Genomic DNA, 26087 nt, shown 5'->3' with positions numbered 1-26087 from the left:
TATCTAAAACTGCTAATGTTTCTGAAACCAAAAAAAAGAAAAATATTAGTACCATAACATAAGAATTTTAATTGCAGGTAAATTTAAACCAAATGTTACTGGAAAAGCTCGCCATTTCCTTTCCAACTTCTGCTCTCCAAGGAATTCCAAGCTCAGGAGGCACAGTGTCAGTGAAGTGACTGAACATGACCAGATATGAAATTTCTGTTTTCAGTTAGTCTTGTGACACATGTGTTTTCATTCTTTCCTAAGACACAGTGGGACCCCTCAACTTTTAAGTCATAATATGAAAATCCCATTTTGTTATTACTCTTATAAACAGTGAAATGATGGAGGCATATTCCCCAAATAAAGGCAAAAGGGTGTTATTCTTTATATATGATGGTCTTATGAGGAGGGCCCATGCTTTCTTTCATTTTTTGCCTACCCATTCAAACTCGTTTCCCAGGTTTCCCTTTATAACCAACAGTAGACATTGGCCAAATATTGGGCTAAATATAGGGTTGAGGTCTTTTGACATGGGGTGGTCAGTAGACCAAACATAGCAACTCACAGAGGCACCAACAGCTATCAGAGGAGAGTAAAAACTGTTCTCCACATATGTTACATACTAAATATTAAAGTCACACAAGACACCCAAGCACAAAACTAGTTTCATGATCTCATCTGTTCACATACAACAGTGTATCATTAGAATCCCTCTCAAATCACAAAGTTGAGAGTCAAACTTATTTTTAGAACCCAACTTTTGACTTTAATCAATTCTCTCTGTCTATTGAAAGACTTTCTCCTTTGTCATTAACCAAAGGGAAACTCAAATCTTTTCCTAATAAAATGTTCATAAAGCGTGCAAAATAGATTCTAGCCCATAGTGGGAACTGAATATGGCATGTATGGTAGTTTGAAACAACAGAAGAAATACATGGTATCTGTTACTAATTTTGCAGGGACAACAATGCTGGCATAACTAAAGCATTCTGAAAATAGCCAGTGATATTATTAAGTGGTAAATTATCTGACAGAAGCAAAGAGAATTCGTAGAAAAGAGACTTTACCAAGAGCTAAAGTAGATAGGAAAGCTTCCATCTAGTAAGTAGAATTTTAATTTACCAATAATCTAAGTCTGGTTTAGAATCGAAGAAGATTCCAGAAAGACGTACTCTGGAGAGGGGGGATGAGTTGAGTAAAGACCCCAAGGTGGTATAAACATGATGTGTTGGGAGAGGAAAGTGACTGGCCTGCTTAGCCTGACAGGTATATGTTGAAACAGAATGAAAAATACTGTGAGTTGATTCATATTAGGAGGCCCTTTAAAGCCATCCTGAGGAATTCAGACTTGATAGGGAATGAAATAACAAGTCATGGACAGGTTTTAACCAGGCAAGGGGCATGATTAAAGCACTGTTTAAAGAACGCAATGAATCTGCAAAAGTACTCTGAGTCCAAATGTTCTTAACAAGACCCTGAGCTTAGTGCAGCTGAGTGATAAATGGCTACAATTTTATCCCGGTTTCTAATCACAACCAAAATCGCATGCATGATGATTTCTTGGTGTTACATCCATGTATTAAGAACCTAAGATGTGGTTCAGCCATTCATTATCTTATTCTTCCAACCATTCTTGGGATAACTACTTCATGTGTCAAGCATGTGCTAAGTACAAGTGAACAAGAAATGAACAAGATACAGTTGGTTTTTTGGGTTTTTTTTTTTCCTGAATAAGTGTAAAATACTTGCTCATGATAATCCCACCATGTAAGAGGTACCAAAAAAAAAAAAAAAAATCACTGATTATATCCAGTTTTCTAAGTGCTGGGGAGACTTTTGGAAAAACAAAGAGCTTTATTAAGGGAGACAGAGGAAGGGTGTCTAGGTTGGCTCGGGCATGGGTGGAGGGAGAAAGAAAGCTTTGAAGACTTGGTTCTTATCAGCTGAGTCACCCAAGTCAAGGAAGAGCACAGGCAGCACAGGAGAGGGATGTGAGAGATTAAGTGGCTGGGCTTTAGAACAAAGCAGCCCTGAATTTACATCCCACATCTGCTATTTCGTGGTTGTGGAGATGTGGGCAAGTTCCTTGTCTCTCACACCTATAAAATAGAGATAATAATTATAACAATTTGGAAAACACTGCCATCATGTGTATAAAGCACTCAGTATAATTTCTGTACATAGTAAGTGCTCAATAAGTACAAGACTTTCTTATTAAATAAGAGGTATAATGATTGTTCCGAGGTATAATGATTGTTCCAAGCAAAGGGAATAGGCACCAAAGTGCCTTTACATATGGCGTGTTAGTAGTTGGGGATGATTAGATACATGGTAAGAGATAAGAACTGACCAGGGTCATCAGTATGGCCGCCTAAGTTGCTCATTACACCAGTGGGGCTGTTCACGGGAATTACAATGTGAGTGCTCCCCAGTCCCATAGCTTGGCAGGACTCACATTTTACAAAAAGTGCAGTAGCCCTAGTGTTAGAGAGTACAGTCCAGACCATGAAAGGCTGTGTATTCTATGATAAGTAGTTAGAAGTTTATCATTTATGACATCTCATTCAAATGACAGAGATTCAAAAATGTACACATATAACTGAATTTTAATGAAGATGCATATCTTTAAACTCTCTCATTATCGAATAAATGAACGTTTTCTTCTTGTGGCATTTCAATACTGTTAAGTTATGCTGACACTAGTTGACTCATTTTTTTTTTCTAGATAGCACATTAAAAAAAAAAAAAATATATATATATATATATATATATATAATGGAGATTTGAAAATCAATATATCACCATACAGAGAATACTTGTAATCACTGCTCCATGATATCTTCAAGTTCTTAGCCTTTTGAATGTATTATTTTTAAGAATTATATTCAGATTTTAGATACAATTTTATAATTTGCTTTTCCTGGCTATCTTTTAATGGATTAACTGAGAAATACTGATTAGCCCTTATTATATGCTAGGTCTTGGTTTTGCAGATATAGGAAAATGTGATCCCTCCCTCAAAGAATTCACAATTCAGAGAAGACATAAATGCCAACCAATACTTAAAACTACCAAGCAAAACTATCTTCAATAATCACCATGCATCATCTTTTGACCTAGTTATTAGCAGAGCATACAGAGACTTTTCTATTTTTTCTTTTTCCCACTTTACGTCATACTATAGCTAGTTTCCCAAGTGGCCTCAAAGTCTTAAAAATTATCTTTTTAAATGGTTGTAAAATACTCCATTGCTTTAACCAGAGTTTAGTCATTCTCCGTTTTTGCGTATTTAGATTATTTCCAAATTTTCAGTAATACAATGCAAAGATTACATCTTTAGGAAAAAATGACAAGACTGAGTTTATTTTGCTGAAAGGGTTGGAAAGTTTAGTGATTCTTGAAATGTAGCCATCAAAGAATAAAACAAACAACTTTTGCTTTTAAACAAGGCTGATAAAAATGAGACATCTCTATGGCCCCTTTAAATTAATTTTTTTTCTTGGTTAGCTTTTCACAGATAAATTATCAATAATTTCACCAATTATCAGTCATTTCCACTTTGTTTGGGTCCATGTTTTATGACTTAAAATAATCCTACAGGTTTACGCGTTTTAAGTGAGCTACTGTCCACTGGATCAAGGACATGGTCAAGTCGTAATGACGCACGTATTACCCGGGAGGTCATTTTTTTCCCTGCTGGCTGGGACAGCTCAGACGTCTATGTGACCTGGGCAGAGCATCAGTCCCAGTTCCTGGCTAGAGAGAGGGAAGCATTTCCTCTCTAAACTTAGAGGCCACGTTTGTATTTCCGGAGTGGATCTGAAGGTCACAGCCTCTGTGTTTCCACATGTGTGCAGTTAGCTAATGAGGGCTGGGAATTCAGAACACAACCATCTATCTACAAATTGTTCAGAGAACAAAGCCTGAATAAAACCACTGGCAGCACAGAGCTTCAGGCAATGCTTTAATTCTTGAGTTAAATCCAAATGAGAAAGCTTTTCCTTTTTCTCCCATTGTCCAAAAAATTCAAGGAACTCTGGCGATGTCCAGGCTGACTGGTTATTATGGAAGAACACAGATGCCATGCCAAGGTAGGACGTTATAGTTTCCAGTGCATGGGGACTTCCTGTTTGCCTATTATAACAATCTTCAGCTTGACAAGAAACCCCACAAAACACATTCATGCCCTGCCTCAGAATGATTTAATTTTGGTTACAAATAGGAAAGGACTACCCTTCCTGCAAAAGATCCCAGCAGCAAAAACAGACTAAATGCAGATGATGGTGTTAGAGAAGTAAAATAATTCTCTCAACAGTTCCAGTAAGTAGGATCTAGTTATAAAGTCAGCAACTGGAAGGAGAACCTCAGGCCTGAGACATGTAACCCTCAAGGACTAGACCAGAAAGAAACAGAGTTACAATCCAAACATTATAAAAATTCAGACTCAAATTTGGGCAGGGGATTCTAAAGTGAGGTTAAAAGCGTACCAGAAGAGAGCTGTTGACAAAACTGGGCGATGCTCAAGACGAAGCCTCTGGGTGGAGGTGGAGACTTGAAGGCAACTTAAGACAATAGGAAACTATGTGGATGGGGGAAGAATCTTGGAGAAAAACCAGCTTGAAAAAGGAAAGACTGACGTGAGCAGGCATTTGGGTATTTTGCTGCGAGAGTTGGTTCATGGATAAATTCAAAATATTAATAGTCTTTTTGATTAAACTTGATCGTACCTTTAGAATCCAAACAGAAAATAGTTGTTTATCCCTGGGTTCATCCATCAAAGAGATAATGACACCAAAACGCTCTCTACAACTAAGTGCAAGCTATTTAAAGAAAAGAAGAGAGGCTGGGTAAGTAATTGGGATGGAGTGGCCTCTTCAGAGGTCTTAACCTTATCCCCACGAGCAAACATGGGAGGCCAGCCAAACAGAACTTAAACAAGATGAAAGAGAATGTTTGCCATGAAACTCTACCACATGGGCCCTTTAAGGAAGCACATGCCTCATTCTGAATCCTGAGAGTAAAAGAAATTATCAACAGCACTGTGCCTGCCTACCACCATCCATAATTCTGTGATATTTCCCCACTTAAAATTGATTAAACTGCTACTCGCATTGAAGTCAACACAGATGAAAGGCTAGATGTTGGTCAATATCACTTAAGTGCAAAATTGAAGTGAACAGAAAATGGTTCCCAAAATATATTTAAAAAAAGAAAATAGCTCTAAATGAAACAAAATGATCAAAATATTTTCAAAAGGTACTATGCTTTCAAGGCACAACCTGCAGGTTCTTTTACATCTATATTAGGCGACATAACAGAGCTATAATCCCCATCAATACTGTTATAATGGGATGCAAGGGGGCGGGTGAGAACCACGACGGCATGCTTCTTTCAAACTGTTCGCCTCACGCAAACTTAAAGCACTGGGCTTGCGTCTGCTTGTCATTACTACCATCCAGGATCTGTCCTGCTAGTCTTACTTATGGGGATTATTTTGAGGGAGGAATTGCAAATAATGGGGAGCAAAGCTTTGACAGACTATGACTGGATGCTGGCAATAGTGGTCGACAAGTTGTCCACCATCTCCAGGTTCATTTCCTCTGCAGTAAAACGGAGATAATAATAACTCTCTGAGTTACTTGATATCCACTCAACAAGCTATTAAAAATTGAAGCCATGCGTGCCTTCTGGGGCCAAGCAGGTACACAAGTGAGTGAAGTGGGCTGCTTTTATGAAAACAGCAGAGTGGTTTAGGCACCACTAAAAAGTATTCACATCTAAATACTTTTAAGCAGTATTGTAGCCAAACAACAATCCTTCACTAGACAGATTTGCCCTGTTGATGACTTACAGGAATGTTCTAAGAGATTTCTACACTCCGGGCTGCTGAACAACTATTTGACCAAGGCTGAGCTGCACAGCATATTAGTACAAATACATCTCCTGCCCCATAGCCACTGTTTACCGTACTTATGATCCCACAGGGCATCGTCAACTCATTCGCCAGCTCACTCTGTAAAGCAGGGTTTCTTTCCTGGACAGACAAACCAAAGACGCCATTCCTGACCCTTGTCACTGGGATTCACTTTTCACTTTCTTTTTTTTTTTCTGTCTTAGTCTTTTAGTCTGTTTTATTTGGTTTACTCATTGATTGGTTGGTGGGAAATAGGTTGAAGACTTTACTTCCTACCCTTAAGGGAATTCAGATGGGATACACAAGATAAAAATGTTGGTGAATGCTGATAGGTCTGATAGCCCTTGGCACTACAAGAGACCATGGGTTCATAGAGAAACCATCTGTCTTCCTCACCGCACAGACCAACTACCCTTCAGTTTGCCATCATGGCTGATGTTTTCACCCATGCATGGACAATACTGGCTTTTGATTTTCCACAGAAGGTCACTTATAAATTGGAACTGTCTTATCTGGAAAGTTATACTTCATATAATTTTAAAAAATAATTTCCCTAACAAGAAGCAGAGCCAAAGGACTGGCTCCAGACTAGTAACTTTAAAAAGACATAGAGAGAGGAAAGATAGGCTGACTTGGACAACATAATAGGATGTGTTATTTGCATTAACAGTCCATGTTAATAGGACATAATAGGTGGAAATACAATGATGCAAGTAGAAATGTTAAATTTTTACACAGATTTCACCCTAACCCTAACATATACACATTGTATCAATGCTTGATCAAGATTTTTGATCATTGTATAAGCAATGTTAATATCTTATTACTTGTCTTATATTATCTTCTCACAATAAAAGAAAATCTCAAAGCACCTGATCACTATCTAAGACATAACAACTTCCCCTGGACTTCTTTGGTTTATGTAACACAGCAGATGCTTAGTTACAAAGAATGGTGAGGATTTCGCTTCAAGCTTCTTTTAAGAAAATTATGTTTTACTAAACTACAACAAACTTTGATGTAAATCTTTATAGAATGATTTTTAAAACTCTCTTAGGATACAAGTGTCTCATAAATATTTTTCCCTGTCTTACACACACACACACACACACACACACACACTCTAACATACACATAATATGTATAATAAATATATAAATAAATATATGAATACATATAAAAGTTATATGTGTACATACATATTTCAATTGTAGTTATTCTCATTTGGTTTAAAACAATGGTTAAAATTGAGTAACACTGAAGGAAATTCCACTTTTCATATGGGAATCTTTGGTTTGTTAAGTTTTCCTTTAATTGGCAGAAAATATTTGCAAACCATATATCTGATAAAGTTGGTTAATATCCCAATTATATAAGGGACTCATACAACTAAATAGCAAACAAACAAACAAAAACAACCCTATTAACAAATGGGTGAAGGACCAAAGGATATGAATAAATATTTTCCCAAAGAAGATACACAAATGGCCAAGGATAATGAAAAGATGCTCAACATCACTAATCATCAGGGAAATGCAAACCAAAACCACAATGAGGTATCACCTCATACCTGTTAGGACAACTATTAACAAAAAGATATGAAATGTTGGCAAGGATGTAGAAAAAAGGGATCCCTAGCGCACTGCTGGTGGGAACGCAAATTGGTGCAGCCACTGTGGGAAAACAGTATGAGGGTTTCTCAAAAACCTAAAAATATAACTACCATATGATTCAGCAATACCTCTTCTGGGTATTTATCTGAAGGAAAAGAAATCAGTACCTCAAAGAGTTACCTGCACCCCCTTGTTCATTGCAGTATTATTCACAATAGCCAAGACATGTAAACAACCTAAGTGTCTGTCAACAAATGAATAAGGAAAATGTGGTATATATATGTACATATATATACAATGGAATAATATTCAGCCTTAAAAAAGGAGATCCTGCCATTTGCAACAACATAGATGAATCTGGAGAACATTTTGCTAAATGAAATAAGTAGGACACAGAAAGACAAATACTGCATGATATCACTTATATGTGGAACTTAAAAAATCAAATATACAGGAGCAGAGAGTAGAAAGGTGGGGGAAATGGGGAGATGCTGGTCTAAGGGTACAAAATTGCTGCTACGTAGGTTGACCATGTCTAGAGATCTAATGGGCAGCATGGTGAGTATAGTTAATACTGCAGAACTGAATCCAGGAAATGTGCTAAGAGAGTGGATTTCAGGCACCCTCATCACACACACACACACATACACACACACACAAATGGTAATTCTGTGAGGTAACATGTTAATTAGCTTGACTACAGTAATCATTTCACTGCATACATGTGTATCAAATCACCATGCTGTCCACCTTAAACACATGCACTTTTTATTTAAAAAACAAAATTTTAAGTTTTCCCCTACTCAAACTATTCTCAATTTCATCACCTGCTTCTCTATGAAAAATAGAGTATTAGCCATAATTTCTTTATATTGTATATATGAAATTAGAGATTTTCTGATTTTTAACCCCTTGTTACTCAAAACTATCTCATGAGAACCTCTGAGAAACTCTTTAATCACAGTTTTTTAACAGTATTTTTTTAATGAGCTTCTAAATTCTACCTCACATAATTCTCTTTTTTAAGAAAAACATTTCTTTTCTTTCACTCTTCAATAAAAAGCTACAATTTTCACTTTAATTATCTATTATAATAAAAGTACTCCAAAGACATAAACTCCAATGCCTTGTAGTCTATGTCTCATGGAATTTTGCCGCTTGGTTTCATTTAGTACAATCTCAAACATGGTTACTTTTCACATCGCCTTTAAGCCCAAAGCCTAGTGTGTTTCTGAGCAGTTGCTTCCCTAAAATCTTTTGTTTCAGCTCCCGCTTTTCCCAGAGTGGACAAGCCCCAGGGATGTGAAAAGCTGTTATATCTGCAGCTTAAGCATTTTATTATCTCTTCTTGAGAGAAACTATATCTTTAAAAGCGGCACAGAGAAGGTGTCCCAAAGATACTGCAGGAATACAGGTTTCTTCCAACTCAGGGCTGATGTCAGCTTAATGACCAATAGGTCTATTCAGATGCCTAGTAATTAAAATAAACTGACCTTTTAAGAGAAGTAGTACAAATTAAATGTGAACCTTGCTATTTTCTCTTATTTCACAACACAGTGGGGAAAGCAAGCTGGTTTTTAAAATGATCATATGAAATAGAGACCTTATATCACTAATATTTTATGGATGAAGAGACATGTGAGCCCACTTACAGCCACTTACAATCATAACAAATGATACATTCATCCTTCAAATTCAATTTTGGTTTTTATAGTTTGGGTTTTTTTTTTTTTTTTTTTGTCATGTGCATGAGTTTTTCTCTTTCATACTCCAGAGTTCTCATTTCTTAACTAAAGGAAAGGAAAAATAGCTATTTTAAGAGCAGCATGAATAACCAATAAGTCAGTAAGAACAAGCATCAAATCATATGACTTTTCACTATCTCTTAAACAAAATACTTTTACTTTTTCATGCTAAGCTAAGAAGCAGAATCTTTAGGCTTTTTTTCCTTTTACCTTTGAACTTGTAAAACAATGTTATGGAGTGAACATCATGACAAAGGGTGAACAAAGGAGCGCTTTTTTTTTTCTTTCAGAACCTACCCAACTCAGAATGAATTCCACCACCTGCCACTGTGATGGAATGCACTTTTCTTCAAAGACATCAAGTTTATAGGCCTTGAAAAATCCTGAGGGCTATCGTATAGCCAACACAAAAACGTATGAAAAAAAGTCCTTTAAATACTTTTTGCTATTAACAAAGCCAGTCTCATGAATAAACAACAAGGTCCTACTGTATAGCATAGGAAACTAAATTCAATATCCTAGGATAAACCATAATGGAAAAGAATATAAAAAAGAATGTATATATGTGTATAACTGAGTCATTTTGCTGTACAGCAGAAATTAATACAACATTGTAAATCAACTATACTTCAATTAAATAAGTAAGTAAATAAAATTAAATAAAAAACAAAGCCAGTCTCAATAAACACATGTCAATTCATGAAATACACATTCCTTGAACACTTCAAAAGTACTCATAACTGTATTAAATTGTGTAAGATATAATGGTGCTCTAGACAAGATGGTTCCTACAAGAAGAAATCCAAGTGCAAGACCACAGAAAAATTTACCAGATAGACGTGCCAGACACATTACAAACAGGGTTCCGTGTAATTTTGAAAATACTTTTTTCATTGTACGTATAAATAACCTCATTTGACAGTTAAGGAAACAGATGTTTAGAGACATTATGTAACTTGTCCAAGAAAACTAAGATTATTACTTAGAAATTGTCTCAGTGTAGACTTCATCTGAAAACTCCTTGAAGGACTAAGAGGGTTATCTAGGGGGTAAAAGTCTATATTTTTTTGAAGTCCTATATTTGAAAGGACATGTATTTACATGGTGTTGCAAGTTTACATGAATTTTAGTAAACCGGACACACACATATCATATTTATCCATTCTATGTCATTACAGTTCATATATTATTTAAAAGAAATATTGCTATATTAGATTTCCCATATATTTATGAAATCATTGATGAATGAAGATAGATAACTTCAAACAAGTCAAAGGGATAATTACACACTAATAAATATTCTCAGTTATAAGTGCTTACCTTTAAAGAATAACTGGGAAATGTATGTATGCTATGTCTCTGGTACCCTCGGTGGTTTTACAGGCCTTTGGAACATATACCCAGCCATGTTTGTTCTTTCTACTGATGTGACATCAAAGGCTCCCAGAGAGAAAGATAAAGCCCCTGGAATCTAAGACCCCTTTGAACCGTCCTGCTTCCTCAACACTCTGGCAGTAGAAAATAAGGTCCATGAGAAGCCTGAGGAGTTTATCATCTAGACGAAGACACACACTAATCACAAAAGCCCAAGAGATAAGGGGGTGTAAGATCTTTGCTCCCAGATGACGCTCAGAGGAGGTGGTGGTGTAAAGTGTGTAAATAGGATGAGGAGAGTCTACCGAGGACTTCTTGGGAAGGTGAATTCTGGAAGAAATCATTAACAGACTAGCAGAGGTAAGAAGAGTGAGCATTTTATATATATTTTAACAAACTCTAAACATAGGGAATTGAAGGACAGGAGGAGGAGAACAAACAGGATGTCTGGACAAAAGGATTTCTGTGAAGTTAGAAGACATGGGTTAGCAAAAGTCACATTCAGATTATGGCAGAGAGCAATATAACTCTACCATTTTATTTTTTAATTTTTATTTTATATTGGAGTATAGTTGATTAACAATGCTGTGTTAGTTTCAGGTGTACAGCAAGGTGATTCAGTTATACATATACATGTATCTATTCTTTTTCAAATTCTTTTTCTTTAGATTTTTTGGGATGTGGACCATTTTTAAAGTCTTTATTGAATTTGTTACAACATTTCTTCTGTTCTATGTTTTGGTTTTTTTGGCCACGAGGCATGTGGGATCTTAGTTCCCTGACCAGGGATCAAACCTGCACCCCCTGCACTGGAAGGCAAAGTCTTAACCACTGGACTGCCAGGGAAGTCCCCTCTTTTTCAAATTCTTTTCACATTTAGGCTACCATTTTATTTTTAAACCATTTTGAACTCCACACAAATTATTTATATTTTTTTCCAATAAAATAATCTCTTCACATGCAAAAGAGATAGGGAGATAGGTTATAGTATTAAGTGATGTCAAATATACATTTATGCTTTAAAACAGCAATGTTGGGACTTCCCTGGCAGTCCAGTGGTTAAGACTTCACCTTCCAATGCAGGGGGTGCAGGTTCAATCCCTGGTCGGGGAGCTAAGAGCCCACATGCATCGTGTTCAAAAAACTAAAACATAAAACAAAAGCAATATTGTAACAAATTCAATAAAGACTTTAAAAATGGTCCACATCAAAAAAAAAAAAAAAAAAAACCTTAAAGAAAAAAAGCACTGTTACCTGTTAAATTTAATGTTGGTGGAGAGCTTTACTTTTGCCTAATGTTTATATTCACAGTGATTACAAGCAAATACTGAGTAAATATAGAGCTATAAGACACTCTTGAAGAAAAATGTGCAGTTGAATGACTCCCAGAACATGAGTAGATATTTTGTTTTACATTTATCTCAAAGTCTTCTCAAAGTTAACTCAGCACCATCACATCATCATCATCATCTTCATAAAAGAACCCTCTAAAATACTGAATATACTGAACTGAGAAAAACAGTTTCGAAAGGATTATCTTTGACAGGAGAAGTGTCTTTAACTGAAGTTGTATGGCTGAGTTGGAGACAACACATGGCGACCATTTACCTCCAAAGTAAGTGTTCTTTCCTAACTCTGGCTATAAGACTATAAACACTGGAGTTTTCTCAAAAGAGGCCCAGTATGAAACTTTCATGTAAAAGGTACCTACAGGACAATTCTGACTGAAGTTATCAAACTTCCTACACAAACTAACTGTTTCTGAAATGAAAACAAAACTCAGTATCAATACCAAAGGAAGCAAATATATGTTTATATATTGATCACCTGTGCCTAGCTGCAAAATTAATACTGTACCAGATTAGAGAAAAATTCACAAAAGAAGTTCAGGGAAAAAATCACACACTTCATACCGCAAAGGGAAATGGGAAATTTAGTTGTCTAAACAGAACTGTTTTCATCTATTTTTTTTTTTTGGTAACGTAATTCCAGTATTTGAAAACTAAATAAATGTGTTTTTCAAGTCTCGTTGCCTCTTGGGCTCCTTGCTCTAGAGGCTGTGAGCCCAGCCGGGGGAGGAGCCTATTCCTCTCAAAATGTAATTCCTCAGACTCATAAACTTCACAGAATATTTATTTTAGTTTTCACTGATTTGGGGAAATAACAGGTATTGAAAAGAGGCTTTTCATGGTGTTTAGTTTCTTCCTTTACTTGCTTAGTTTCCTTGTGGACTAGGCCCGGGGAGGTATGCTATTTTCTGGAAACCAAATGGTTCTACTTGCACACACGTTCTGCCCGGGTGCATGTCAGTGTCACTTACTAGGATTGGTCTGTAGGTAGGGGCTACTGCATACCCTGCAAAGACTACAGAAAAATATGACAAAATAGAGTATCGGGCTTCCCTGGTGGCGCAGTGGTTGAGAATCTGCCTGCCAATGCAGGGGACACGGGTTCGAGCCCTGGTCTGGGAAGATCCCACGTGCCGCGGAGCAACTGGGCCCGTGAGCCACAACTACTGAACCTGCGCGTCTGGAGCCTGTGCTCCGCAACGGGAGAGGCCGCGATGGTGAGAGGCCCACGTGCCGCGATGAGGAGTGGCCCCCACTTGCCACAACTGGAGAAAGCCCTCGTACAGAAACAAAGACCCAACACAGCCAAAAATAAAAAACTAACTAAATAAATAAATAAATAAAAATTAAAAAAAGAGTTTCTAAAAAAAAAAAAAAAAAAAAAAAATAGAGTATCCATCCCTCCCTCCAGGTTCATGGGATTTAATACAGAAATCCACACTTTCCTCACTTGCTATTTAAATACTCCCAGTTAGTGACTAAAGGAGAAAATTAAATAATAAATAAAATGGATTAATTCCAAATTTGTCCAAGTGTACCGCCTCCTACTTAGTTACCCAGAAATACTTTAAAAAAGCATATAACAGGGCCATGAATCTAGAACTGCTAAATGGATTCATTCACACCCCTCCATGAAACAATCTAGGTGGGTTCTATCCCTCTCTATAAAAATGAATCTAGTATGCAGAATTATTTCTCTTAAAGAAGAATAACAATTTATGGTTTCATTTAATAAAGAATTAATGATACCCTACATGGATGATCTCAGAACTTTTGGATCCTTGTCTTCAACTTTGATTTTAGGGGTCCAATGAAATGGTAAGGGCAACATAATCTTCCATAAATATAATTCAAGCAGCCTGTGACAACAAAGGCAAGAAGGGAGTATTTCAAGATCTTAGAAGTCGGTATGCTTGGCACACTCTAATGGCTCTTATATCCTTTGGCTGTTAAGCATGGAAACTTTCTATGGAATATCCATTACTCATTCCCTCTGCTCTAAACTCATAGCCTGTCAGAAAAAAATGGCTGGCGGGGGTGGGGGGTGGTACAGAGGAAGCCAAACTTAAAAAGCAGGAAAAGGCAGAGACAAGTCAGTTCATCGAAGATTTACACCTTGTTTTCAATGGCTTCTTTCATTTCATTTCCCCTGACTTTTTAAAATTAGCAAATACACTGGACCCAGGAGGAAAACACATGGGGAAAAACAAAACAACAAAAACAAAGCAGTGCAAATCTCTGTGACTTGTACAATAGCTCTTACTGGGTCCTGGTGTTTGAGTGGCTGAATGAACTGCGGTCTGTTTTTCATTACTCTCCATCTGGAGCTGCGGCCTGCTTTGTTCAGCAATTTCTGGTCATTCGGGCCTGCTGGTGACTGTTTTGTTTTATGTTGCCATATTATACAGAATGAAAGCTGCCGCAGCCACCACCCAAGAAAGAACAATCCTGAAAACGAGAGGTTATGTTGAAAGGGCTCCCCACGACCCCTTCCGGAATAGAGAGTGAGTGTGTTTATCCGGGCCTGCCTACCGTACAGACTTAGAGGCCTGCGGGTGGGGTGGGGTGCAGGAGGGAACAAAAGCCTTTCCTTCAGATGCTAAGACCCAGGAAGTGTCCAGAGCTGGGTTAATTCTGACGCCTTTTCTTTTCACCTCTAAGGAGACTAGTGCATGTACTTTCTCATACCTCACTTGCAAAACAGCTCATGAAAAACTGAACTCATATCATGTCTTTAAAAACAAAATCAAGGGCTTCCCTGGTGGCGCAGTGGTTGAGAATCTGCCTGCCAATGCAGGGGACACGGGTTCCAGCCCTGGTCTGGGAAGATCCCACATGCCGCGGAGCAACTAGGCCCGTGAGCCAAAACTACTGAGCCTGCGCGTCTGGAGCCTGTGCTCCGCAACAAGAGAGGCCGCAATAGTGAGAGGCCCGCGCACCGCGATGAAGAGTGGCCCCCGCTCGCCGCAACTAGAGAAAGCCCTCGCACAGAAACGAAGACCCAACGCAGCCAAAAAAATAAAGTAAATAAATAAATAAGTCAGGAGCTCTTAAAAAAAAAAAATCAATAAATCCTCTCTTCATAATATTTGGTTTTAATTGCATAGCCTTAGTCCAGAGGCCACACTGCAAATGATTCAAAAGCAAGTGTCTCCAAGAAGACCGAATCCAATTTTCATTCTTTAATGACAGGCTCAATGCCCTTAGTGATTTTGTTTAAAAAAGCCACCTCAGACACCCTTTCCATTTCCCTCCTTAAGAAAGCAATGGTCAAGAAGAACTCTCTTCTACCTTTTCGTTAAAGAAGCAAAGGGTAACATTCTCTCTTAATTCATTGCTATTTTCAGCTAACATTAATTTACAAAAACAAAGAAACATAGGCAGGTGCTACTAAGGTTTAACAGAAAGAACAACCAAAATATAAATATAATTGAAACCACTTTAGTTTTTCCAAGAGCTGTTTTTGCCTTTTTTTTTTTTTTAAAAGACAATATAACAAGTTTGGAGAAATGTAAAGTTAATAATAATCTATCACCTTAACACAAAGATTTTCTCTGCTTAATATTGCCATTTTATACAGTCAGCACGAGGTACTGTTGAGCATTACCTATGTATTAACTCATTTAATTATCAAGTCAGGCCCTATTATTATTATCATCTTATAGATGGGGAAACTGAGGCACCCAGCAACGTTAAGGGATTGACCACAGGTCACACATCTATGAAGTGGAAAGGCAGTGTTTGCACCAAGCATCCTGGCCACCCACAGACATAACCATGAGCACTACTGACTTTCAAATATTTCCATAGCTCCATGTTTATGGTACACATGATTTTATATTCTTCCAGACTCACTGAACTTCCTCTAATAAACGATTCCATGGTTTGTCGTAGTTTAGTCCTCTCGACTATAATGGTAATGGCTGTATAACAGTGGTACCCATATAGAGAATAAAGTGGTGCTAAGCGTGAGCATATAAAACACTTTAAAAATATGTCTAAATAAAATCTCTCAGTAGAATTAGTAGCATCATAGTACATTCCCGATTGCTCTTTTCATATTGACTTTTTTTCTTTTTTCATTTTTGATATTTATTACAAAAATGGTCCAGAAAAGTCCTGGGTCAACATTACAGTGATAAGCGTAATAAAATAAAGCTGTTCTTAGTCGTACTGTTTCTAGGGGACTGTAAGCAGTCCAGAAAGCTGTTTTATCTCTGAAACGGGGCTTAAATCCACACCATTCAAGCGTTAAGATTTCAAAAAGAAATTATTCCTCTTCTCTTTTGTCAAAGCAAAATATACCAGAGGTCTTTGTTTTTACCTGCAAGGCTGCCTATCCCGAGAAGCGCATGCATGTGTGGATGGATGAAGGGGGTCGGGGTGGAGGGAGAAGGCAGGCAAAAAGAAAAAGATAAAATCGTATAAAGTAGGAAATAAAAGCTAGTGAGGAAGACAGGCTACCAACTGCCCAGGAATCGTTAACTGAAGCAATCCTCTAGTCCCTCCAGATCTATTTCCAGAGAGGAGTTGAGTGAGGCCAGAGCAGATGACGCATCCTTGCTTCTCTGGACACTCGGTTTGGGTTGGGGCGTTTCTGGTTGGACGGATTTCCTTCTTGATGTCTTTACCCTCCACTGAGGATCCGCTGGCTCTCAAAAAAGAAATGGTTGGATGACTCAAAGAAAGCCACAATCATCTACATTATGTGTCATCTTGAAGAACTTCTGACAGGCTACTGGTAATGTGTCCCTTTTACTAATCCAAAATCTGGTTGATCCCTGAGGGAGGAATCTTGTACGCTTGCAGCTTCTGCCTCAGCATTTCAGGATCACTGTGCCAGAAAGGGCACCCATGATAATCCCCTTGGCTTGGTGGATTGGTTAGGATAATCTTCAGGCAACTGTAAAGTGTGTAGTCTGTCCTCTTGCCTTCCTTTCCAAAGCTATGACGGATATTGTAAGAGTAGCCTTTATCAAACTTATCTGGATCCATCTTTCCTCTGATAAATGTCTGCTTCCAGAACTGCCATGCCTGTTCCAAGGTTAGGCCAATGTCCTTCAGGAAGAGGCCGTACTGCATGCGGCCCCCATGACGAAGATGGTGATTTTCCCGCAGGGCTTTATGTAGCTGATCTATGCAAGGTGGGAAGGATTTGGTAGAAAGTGAATCGATGTGATCTAAAGAAAGCTTCCCAACATTTGCCTGTGTACTGTAGTCTTGACCAGTGTACGAATGACTGAGGTGGTTGAGCAGAGGCTGGAGTCTCTCATCCGACTGCACAGCAGGCAAGGACCTGGCTGTTAAAGCCAAAACCTTGGACAGTTTGGTTCTAAATTCATTCAGGATGATCGCCACAATGTCCTTGAGTTGTACATAAGCAAAGCCATTTTCCAAATAGACTTTCCTTCCTCGGAACAAATCCAGAGCATCAGCAAAAGGGCTCTTAAAAACTGACTCCAACTGAACCCCACCTAAACTGTGTGATGAACCCATAATATCCCGTTCTCGGAGAGTCTTCTCTTCAACACTTATAGCCTCAACTGCAAATGGCTATCCTTTAAGAAAACTGTGAATTTTGTCCTTGGGTAAAATACTGAATTGAAATAGAAGGAGATTCATTTCTTGTTGAATGAACCAGTGCCTAAGCTCTTCAGACTGGCAGTAAGCAAGGTGTAAAATAAAGTGGGAAACGTGATCTCTTCTTCGGGGTTCATATTCATCTTCCAAGTTTTCTCTGTAGGAAAACTTAAGCTTCCGAAGCTCAGCCTCCAGCTTACTCTGGTACTGCTCGGTTCCTTTCACATAGCTCACACCAAGATTCTTAACTGCTTTTAGCAATTTAACTCTATCGATAGCCAAGTTTTCAAATTCTATCAAAGATATGTTTCCAGAAGGCGGCTGCAAGTAAAACAGAAGGCTATGTGGGTAGCAAGCATTCCTCTGGTCATCTGCCAACCTCAGTTTCCTCCGAGTTCCTCCAAGAAACTGCATCTTGTTACCTCCAGCCACACCAGACGTGAAAACACACAAACCCTGGCAAGCGTTTTCCCCAGGGCGGGGTGGGAAAGTTTGTACAGGACCCCATATTGGCTTTTAAAAGGCTCTACCAAATTAGCATGGTCCTAATGAAGAGGCGGTGAATTAGTTTCACAGTAACCAGCCTTGGAAGGCCCACATGTTACGTTTGCATCCTGAGTGGATATAAACTATCACTGCAAGTTGCTTCCATTTGCATGTTTCCAATCATTAACTGATTTTCCTGGGACACTGGGCCTTTGTAGCCCTCCCAAGTGTGTTTTTCCCCCTACCATCCCTTCTCCCACTGGACGTGTAAGTGGGAGTCCTCCTTGCTCCTAACTCCATATGGCTTCCCTCGTACCTAAAATCTCCAATGTAAATCTCACCTCACAACATTTTATAACCAATGCACCTTCATTTTCACCATGGTCTACAGACTCCTGGTATCATTCCTCCTATTTCCCCACAAATACCTTCTGCATCAGTCCATTTTTCCAATACTACTCCTGCTCCAATTCTTGGCTATTTAAATCAATACTTCAGTGCTGCTCTGGTGCCTGGTCCCATCAGCTCCTTGAATTCACAGTGACCTTTTCAACCTCAGCAACTTGCTCACACACTCATCAATGACTATAAACAACTTTCCATAAATGGAATTGCTCTCTCTTCCCAATTGTATGGAGTTACTACCTGTAACTATTTCAGGGGCCGTTTTTCTGAAGAAAATAATAATGATAATAATACTCTAAATAGGACTTAAAGTATCATTAAAGTAGTATTTTTCCCCAGACATGGAAGTGGCAGTAGTACCTCTCTGACCACGAGGGCTTACTTTTAGGGTACCCACCCCACATGTTTGGTGAAAGATGTGATTCAGTCACCACTGCCATCCACAGGCTCCAAACGCTGAGGCCAGAAAATGCCACTCGAGGCTTTTACTAGTGTGAAATGACCATGTGATCACCTGCCTCTTTGACATGAGCCTCAAGGCAAAAGGTCTAACAGCCCTCTGCCCTCCCATAAAATCATCCTTAACTGCCCTTCCTTCAATGATGTCCCGAGGGGGTTCTATGGTCCCTCCCTCCCTTTATTTCTCCTTATCTTTCTTCCTTCCTTCCCTCCCTCCACTTTCTCCTTCCAAATTTATCAGTGCTTATTATGTTTGAGACCAGTAGTCTCCAAACTACTTTTTACATCCATATTATTATGAATAAAAATATCTTGGAGCAGCAAACTCAATATTTATACATTTATGTGTTTAAAACATGAGCATTTATAAAACTATACCAACAGGTACATTATAAAACACACACATAAAACACACAGAAACTTGACATCAAAACAGAGATATGTTCTAATATTTTCTTCGAGTATTTCCAATAGACAGTCAAGCATTCCCCTGCAACTCCCTTCTCTGAAGATACATTTTCTGGATTACACAGGTCCTGTCTTCACTGAGTCTAAAGGTTTCTTTGGAGAGAGAGAGGAAATTAAATAAGCAGTTACAAGAAGATGTGGACAGGAGTGTTAGGGGTTGAGGTAAGTATACCCATCACATCTGTCCAGATCAGCACCCCACTGTTAAGAGATAATTGCTTATGGAAACTCTGACAATCTGTTTCAGCTACATCCCCTTCCTCTTCAAACCTTATGATTATAGTCTAAGAGTACAGCTTTTCCAGGTTAGCAATGGACCCTTTTGGTTTCACCAGTGTTGTACAGTGACAAGAGGTACTTGCATTCCCGAGCAAACCTTTGCCTAGTGGAGGGTCCCTCCATATGGAGCACTCCAAGGATCAGGAAGGTCATGGGATCCACTGAGGTTCACAGGGCTTGCTTGTCTGTGAAGCATCTGCCTTTGTGACTGGGGCTCAATCAATATTACTGACTGCCTGAGTTGGGTGCCTCAATTGTCTCTGGCTGCTCCTGTAGATATTTTTACCCCAAACTTTGGGAATCGGTCAGGCGTGTCTGGAAGTGATAAAATTAATAGTCTAAAGCTTCTCACACACCACATGCTTCCCACGGGCTGAGAGTGAAGAATATCTCACAGTCATGGCCCAATGTTGTTCGTATATGTCCTCCAAGGTTCAGTTTTCAGCTGCCTACCCTAATGGACCCCACTCCACCACCTCCCCTACAAGTTATCCTTAGTGTTATTAACTGCTCCCTTGGTTACGGTCATCATCGTAGCTCTGAGCTTTCTTGTAGCTCCGCCTTGACCTCACCCACAGGGATGCTACACTAGGCCCTCTAGCTCAGGATGTCCGATACATAACTCACCACCTCTCCCCAAAACCCACTACTACTACTTCTGGACTTCCTACTTCAGTCAATGACACAGCCCTCTTCCCCAACAATGACACCATGTTGATGTGGGTTTCATTGCCCGCGTCCTTTCACCTTTATAGAAAATATCTAATTCTACCTTTGAAAACTCACGTGACCCCCTTTCCATTTTTCTAACAGTGCCTGAGGGACTTTCCTCATTTTCCTTTTGATCTATGGATTTCATACGTGCATTGCTTTTTTTCTGCCTCCAGTTTCTTCCCCCTTGTGACTCAGTTTCACCCACTTTGGCAAAATAACTTTTCTAAAACACAGGTAGAATCATATCGTTTCTGCTCAAAAAAACATATAAGGGTTGTGTACAGAATTAAGTTCAAAATATCCAGGATAACTTTATAAATGCCTCCAAAATCTTGGCCCCTTCCTTCTTTCTACCGATATTCTTACCTGGGCATTTTTTCTATTCGAGTTATATGGGTCTGCTCAATTACATTCTGAAATTCTTTCTCCTGAACACCAGCCTTTCCCAAGCCCATCCATTCTGCCTTGCCTTTACAAACTTCATTCCCCAAAAGGGAATCTCCATATTCTCCTCCCATAGTATTTTGTGGATCCCTGTATTATAGACATCACTATTACACTCTCACATATATTAGGCTGATATACTGATCCTAACACATATATTAAGGTTAGTTTCTTGGTTTTCTTGGTGGTTTCCTTTTCAACTAGAAATTGAACTATTAGATGATAGAAATGATGTCTTATTAATTTTTGTCTTGTAGTAGCTAAACACCTGGGGCATTTGTGAGTTTATAGGACACAAGGAATGTTGCTTTTTTCTTTAGTTGCTGAATTGAATCTGACCATTACCCAATTAAGCCAGGATATACTCTCAGTGTATAAATGTTCCGAAAACGTGTACACATTATATTTGTACATGAAATACGGGCAGTGTTTAGAATGATCTTGGCTCTACCATATTTCTTGATGTTGGTATTATAAAAATGACTGGATTAGAGAAACAACAAATAACACACGTTACAAAAAGCATTTCAATTTTCCAGTATGAACTCAGTCATGCAAGAGAGCCCATATAGATTTCACAAATAAATGAATGCAGCCCTTAGAAGAGTACTGGATTCCCAGACATGAAAAAAACATGAGCCACAGATATAGTCAAATAACTTCAGAAATATTTCCAGGAAAAAAAAAAGAAGCCTTGATAAGATACAAATTCTGAGATCCTGTGAGATGCTTATAGCTGAAACAGACACAATGGGCCCATCAGTAAATTCATTCCTAGTCAACCAATGTAGCTAAAGCTTTAAACAACAGACAAATGAAAACGTGTTTTGCATGGGAAAGTTTTCCCCAGAGTTCCTCATTTTTATATAGGAAATCAATTTGCATCACTGATGATATCATTCAAATCAGACAACCCAAAGTTGTTAGGAGGTAATTTAGTCTTATGCTGAAGCAATTTGATACTTGTTCTGATTTGTGATTTTCATTTTGTTTGTTAATGAAAAAAAATTAATGAGCAATGTTACTAGAAATACAACTCATCCAAGCCTCGGCGTGCTTAAAAAGGTTGCCATATACTGTACATTGGGATCGTTGTGCAGCTGGTGCCTGGGCCTCGCCTAGGAGGAGCCATCAGTGGAACACACAGGCGCAAGCTCAGGTATCAAGGCCCTGACACATACCTTTGCATTGATTTGTGTTTTTGTCAAGGATTGCCTTTGTGGATACGATTTTTCCATACCTGAAAGAGAGAGAGAGAGAGGAAAAAAAAAAAAATCCATGTTATTGTAGCCCAATGAAGATACTTAAAACACCGTAATAAACATCGGTGCACACACAATTGAGCAGGAATAAACCAAGAAAACAAGCTCTGAATCCCCATTTCACAGCTGGATGACCTCTTTTCACCAGCTCCTCTTTATAACTAGAGAATGGGCTTCCTTCCCTACATAATTACTGGGTTGAGCCTTCGAAAATAAACCCGTCAGGCTGTCATAGGTGGCTAAGAGGGGATTGTGTGTGATTGTGATCAAAGTAAATCACACTCTGTGGATTCTTGGAAAAATGCACAGGCCTTGGAGCCAGGCTGATCAGGGCCTGCGTCTAGCTCGGGCGCTTACCTAGCGCTGTAACTCTGAGCAGTTCAGCACGACTTATCTAAGCCCATTTTCTCATTTGTAAAAATGAGAATTGGAACAATCACTTTTCATGATATGGGAGAGGGTTAAATTGAAATGTTGCGATTTCCTAGCAGGTTGTAGGATAAATAGGACTTTTCTTTTTTGCTACTAAAAAGGTATTAGTTATACTGTAAGTTAATTGAGGATAAGGACTGAGTTTTGTACTCTCCATGCCTAACACCACCAGTAATAGAAGCTAAATAAAGGTTTGCGGTAAATAATCAATGATGTAGGTTATCCATGGTGCTTCCTTTACAATAAAATTTCTACCATAATATAGCTATATATTTACATCATAAATGTTTTAATTACTTTATCATCTCTTGCAGAAGACCTAGTCTAGGTTTTTTTTTCAGAGATTGGTAATATGGGGAATGAAATAATCTTGTTGAGCCTGTTTATGAGGTATAAATGATAGGACTGAAGAAGATAAGTCCTAAGACCTTGTCCTTCTTTAGGATTCCATGAAGGATGCTTCTAGATCAACATAAGAACATGGAGAAGTTATAATGCAAATTTAAATACCAACTTTATTAACGACTCATCTTATGTTCAATATTTCAGCTATGGTCACAAAATATTTGGCAAGTTTTCCTTTAATTCTATGTTCCTAAGGAAGTATAAGAACATAGGATAAATACTAAACATTCTGAGAATTAATGAACTAGGTTCCCTACCACCAATGTTTCTTTTCCATTTGTAATCACCTTTTACTATACCATTAATTCTTTGGAGCATTAAATTCTTGGAGTGGTCATTTATTAAAATTCTAGTGTTGAAAATAGCACAGTACTAGAAATGCCTTTGCCTCTTTTTTTTCCCCAATGGAATTGCTATCATTATACTAATATCACCTACAGCCTTGAAAATCATTCCAATAGGAGCTGAGCTATTGCTAGGTCACAACAGAAATAGGAATAATTGTATGAGATCAGTGGAAGGAGTCTGAGATGATTTCCCACCTATAAGCTCCACCCTTCTTAAGTCAGCCAGAACTGGGCTGGAGCTGTCCAAAGCTGAACTGGGCAGATTTCACCAGCATAAACCTGACGCTTCAGCTACTTGCATCTTTAGTACCCCTGCCCTTCCTGCACCATTACAATGATAACCCTATAGTAAACAAAATCGAAGAGAGCTAGGGTTGAAAGTGTCTCTTACTATTTTGCAGATGAAGAAAGTATGTTCTAAAAGATCAGTAACTTGATCAAAATCACATAATTTGTGAAACTTCCGATAGGGACTTGAATATGGGATTTTTGAGTTTGGTGCAGTGCTTAACTAATATAGCATGCAGCCTCTAAAATAGAAAAGCTACATATATCAAGTCGTCTTGTTCAATCAACCTTCACGTCTTTGGGGATCCACGTATTTGATCTCCAGGGCAATGCAATGTAGTCATTAAAAGAATATATTGTGGCAATAAACTTCCATGACTCAAATCTCAGTTCAGCCAGGGTATACTTGATTAACTAAGTCTTATGTGCTCTTTGCATCATTTCACCATCTATAATGATATAAATCTATTTTTATATTGATTTAGATGATATTTATTTAAAATTGTGTACATCTATTTGTAAACCTATAAAATGATGATAACAGTCTCTACCTCATAAGGTTGTGGGGTTCACCTAGAGTGCTGATAACACTGGCTGGCATAGAGAAAGTGCTCATTTAATATTAGCTTTTCTTACAATCACTTTCTTGCTGTTATCTGCTACATAAAACTGTCTCCAGTCCTTGGCATTCTCTGAGGTAGATAAGAAGTGGAAGGGGGTTAAGGTTCTGTCCCAAATCCCAGCTTAAAACACTACTACTTAGACTGTCAAAATCTTCCACTAAGAAACTTGGCAGGTAACGTTATTTGCTAAAAGGATAATTTGCATTTATAATTTATATTGTTATTTTTAATGTTTGGGATTTTATTAACTATATTCTCACTGTACTTAATCATACAATTACCCATAGGTTCAAATATTTTCATGGTTTATTTAGTATGACAAACTGTCTGTTGCCTCATTTTTTTTTAACTTGTAGATTTTTATTGAGCAGAGATGCAAATAATTTCTGTCCAGTGGAAAAGATAACTCTAAAGTTACAGCTTATTGCCATGTTCAACATTAATTAGTTTTGTATCTAAACCGACATTCTTATCCTAATGTTCCTTTATAAGTTGCCTATAGATATCTAGCTTTTCAAATGCTCTTTGAACTGGTTTTAACACCTTGTATATACAAGCCCACTCTCCCCAAAATTCTTCCTCCTTCCACCTTCCCCAACCCGCAAGACATACATACAGCCTCTCTTTAGAGCTCTATTTCATCCCAAGAGTTTCTCTTTTAGGAAAATAACCAGTACAATAATATATTTGAACAGTGTGTTCAGTAGACAATGTTTAAAGGTACCTATAACCGTACCCATTAACTACGGTGATGTTTGCTAGGTTTGGACTATTCAGGCAAGAAAACATTTGCAAAATTATATGGATCTTAGAGAAGAAAACAAAAAGGGAGAAAAAAGGGAACATTTGCTGAAACATTTTTCCCCACACAAAGCACCCATCAATACAATATGGAAGAAGCAAAAACCAGAGGAAGAAAAAGAATTTAGAACATTTATAACCATCTCACATCAGGCACATAAACCCTTAAGACAAAAATCCTTCTTCTTTTGTTTCTAAAGCCACTCCTGAAATTTTTCCATAAGTACCTTCTAAATTAAAATTTAGCTCTGTCTCTTAAAGAGGAAATTGAAAATTACTGTATCTCATAGTGATTCTGTCTCACAGTGGGACTCAACCTATGGTGTCCATGGTGTCCTACTGTATCACTGTTATGAGGATTTCTTCTTCATAAAATGCAGTATATGGAAAAGATCACTGTCAGTCTTTTACAGCCAAAAAAGTGAAATGCTTTCTTGTAGAAAACATTTGTGACTATTTTAGCAAGCAACATTTTTCTTAAAAAAATAATTTTATTATTCAGAAAGTATTACAATACTACTATACATGGAAAAAACATACACACACACACACACATGCCAAAAAGCAAAGTATGCTGTTTCTTGACTTCCCTATTCCTAATTACTCTCTAGGTGAGAATTTCCAATGGTCCAGAATCACAAAACCATAGAACACAACTTGTTAATTCAGCCTCTACTCTGGCTGGAGTTACAGAAATTTCAGCCCTTGGCTCAGTTACAAGATTCTGCCTTAACAATTATTTCACAAAGCTAGAATATGCTTTAACCAACAAGAGAAGGTATTTAATGGGCCATTAGTTCTAGTTCATGTCTGAACTCTCACGATGACAAACAGGGACTTTCTGCATGACTGGTGCTGTATCCTCCTTGCCCTGCAAAGTCAGCCACTGATGTAGGTAAATCAAGTTTAGACGTTTTTTTTGAAAAGACCTAAAACCACCATAAAGACAAAAACCACCCATATAATGTACCTGCGAATAATTGTATTAAATTTCTCTTATGTCTTGTCAAAGTAGAGTAAAAACTACTGACTAAAGATATTTTTTTTTATATATTCTAAAGAAAAAAAATTTCTCAGGTAAAATTATTCCTAAACTTACATTATATTACTT

At 38.0% G+C, this 26087-nt stretch overlaps 1 protein-coding gene and 1 pseudogene across 10 annotated transcripts in view; both read right to left on the bottom strand.

The window, feature by feature from the left end:
- The window catches only part of RBMS3 (RNA binding motif single stranded interacting protein 3), a 713376-nt gene that overhangs the window by 457078 nt on the left and 230211 nt on the right, over positions 1-26087 (bottom strand). For all 10 annotated transcript variants that reach the window (XM_036869064.1, XM_036869070.1, XM_036869066.1 and 7 more), the window contains exon 3: positions 22000-22058. In XM_036869064.1, the coding sequence (XP_036724959.1) occupies positions 22000-22058 (59 nt within the window). The remainder of the gene's footprint in view (positions 1-21999; positions 22059-26087) is intronic.
- Positions 16465-17986, bottom strand: LOC118903713 (annotated as a pseudogene).

This window comes from Balaenoptera musculus, chromosome 11 (assembly GCF_009873245.2).
Source record: "Balaenoptera musculus isolate JJ_BM4_2016_0621 chromosome 11, mBalMus1.pri.v3, whole genome shotgun sequence".
Taxonomy (NCBI): domain Eukaryota; kingdom Metazoa; phylum Chordata; class Mammalia; order Artiodactyla; family Balaenopteridae; genus Balaenoptera; species Balaenoptera musculus.
The sequence above is the reverse complement of the archived record's forward strand: the minus strand, read 5'-3'. Positions and strand labels throughout refer to the sequence as shown.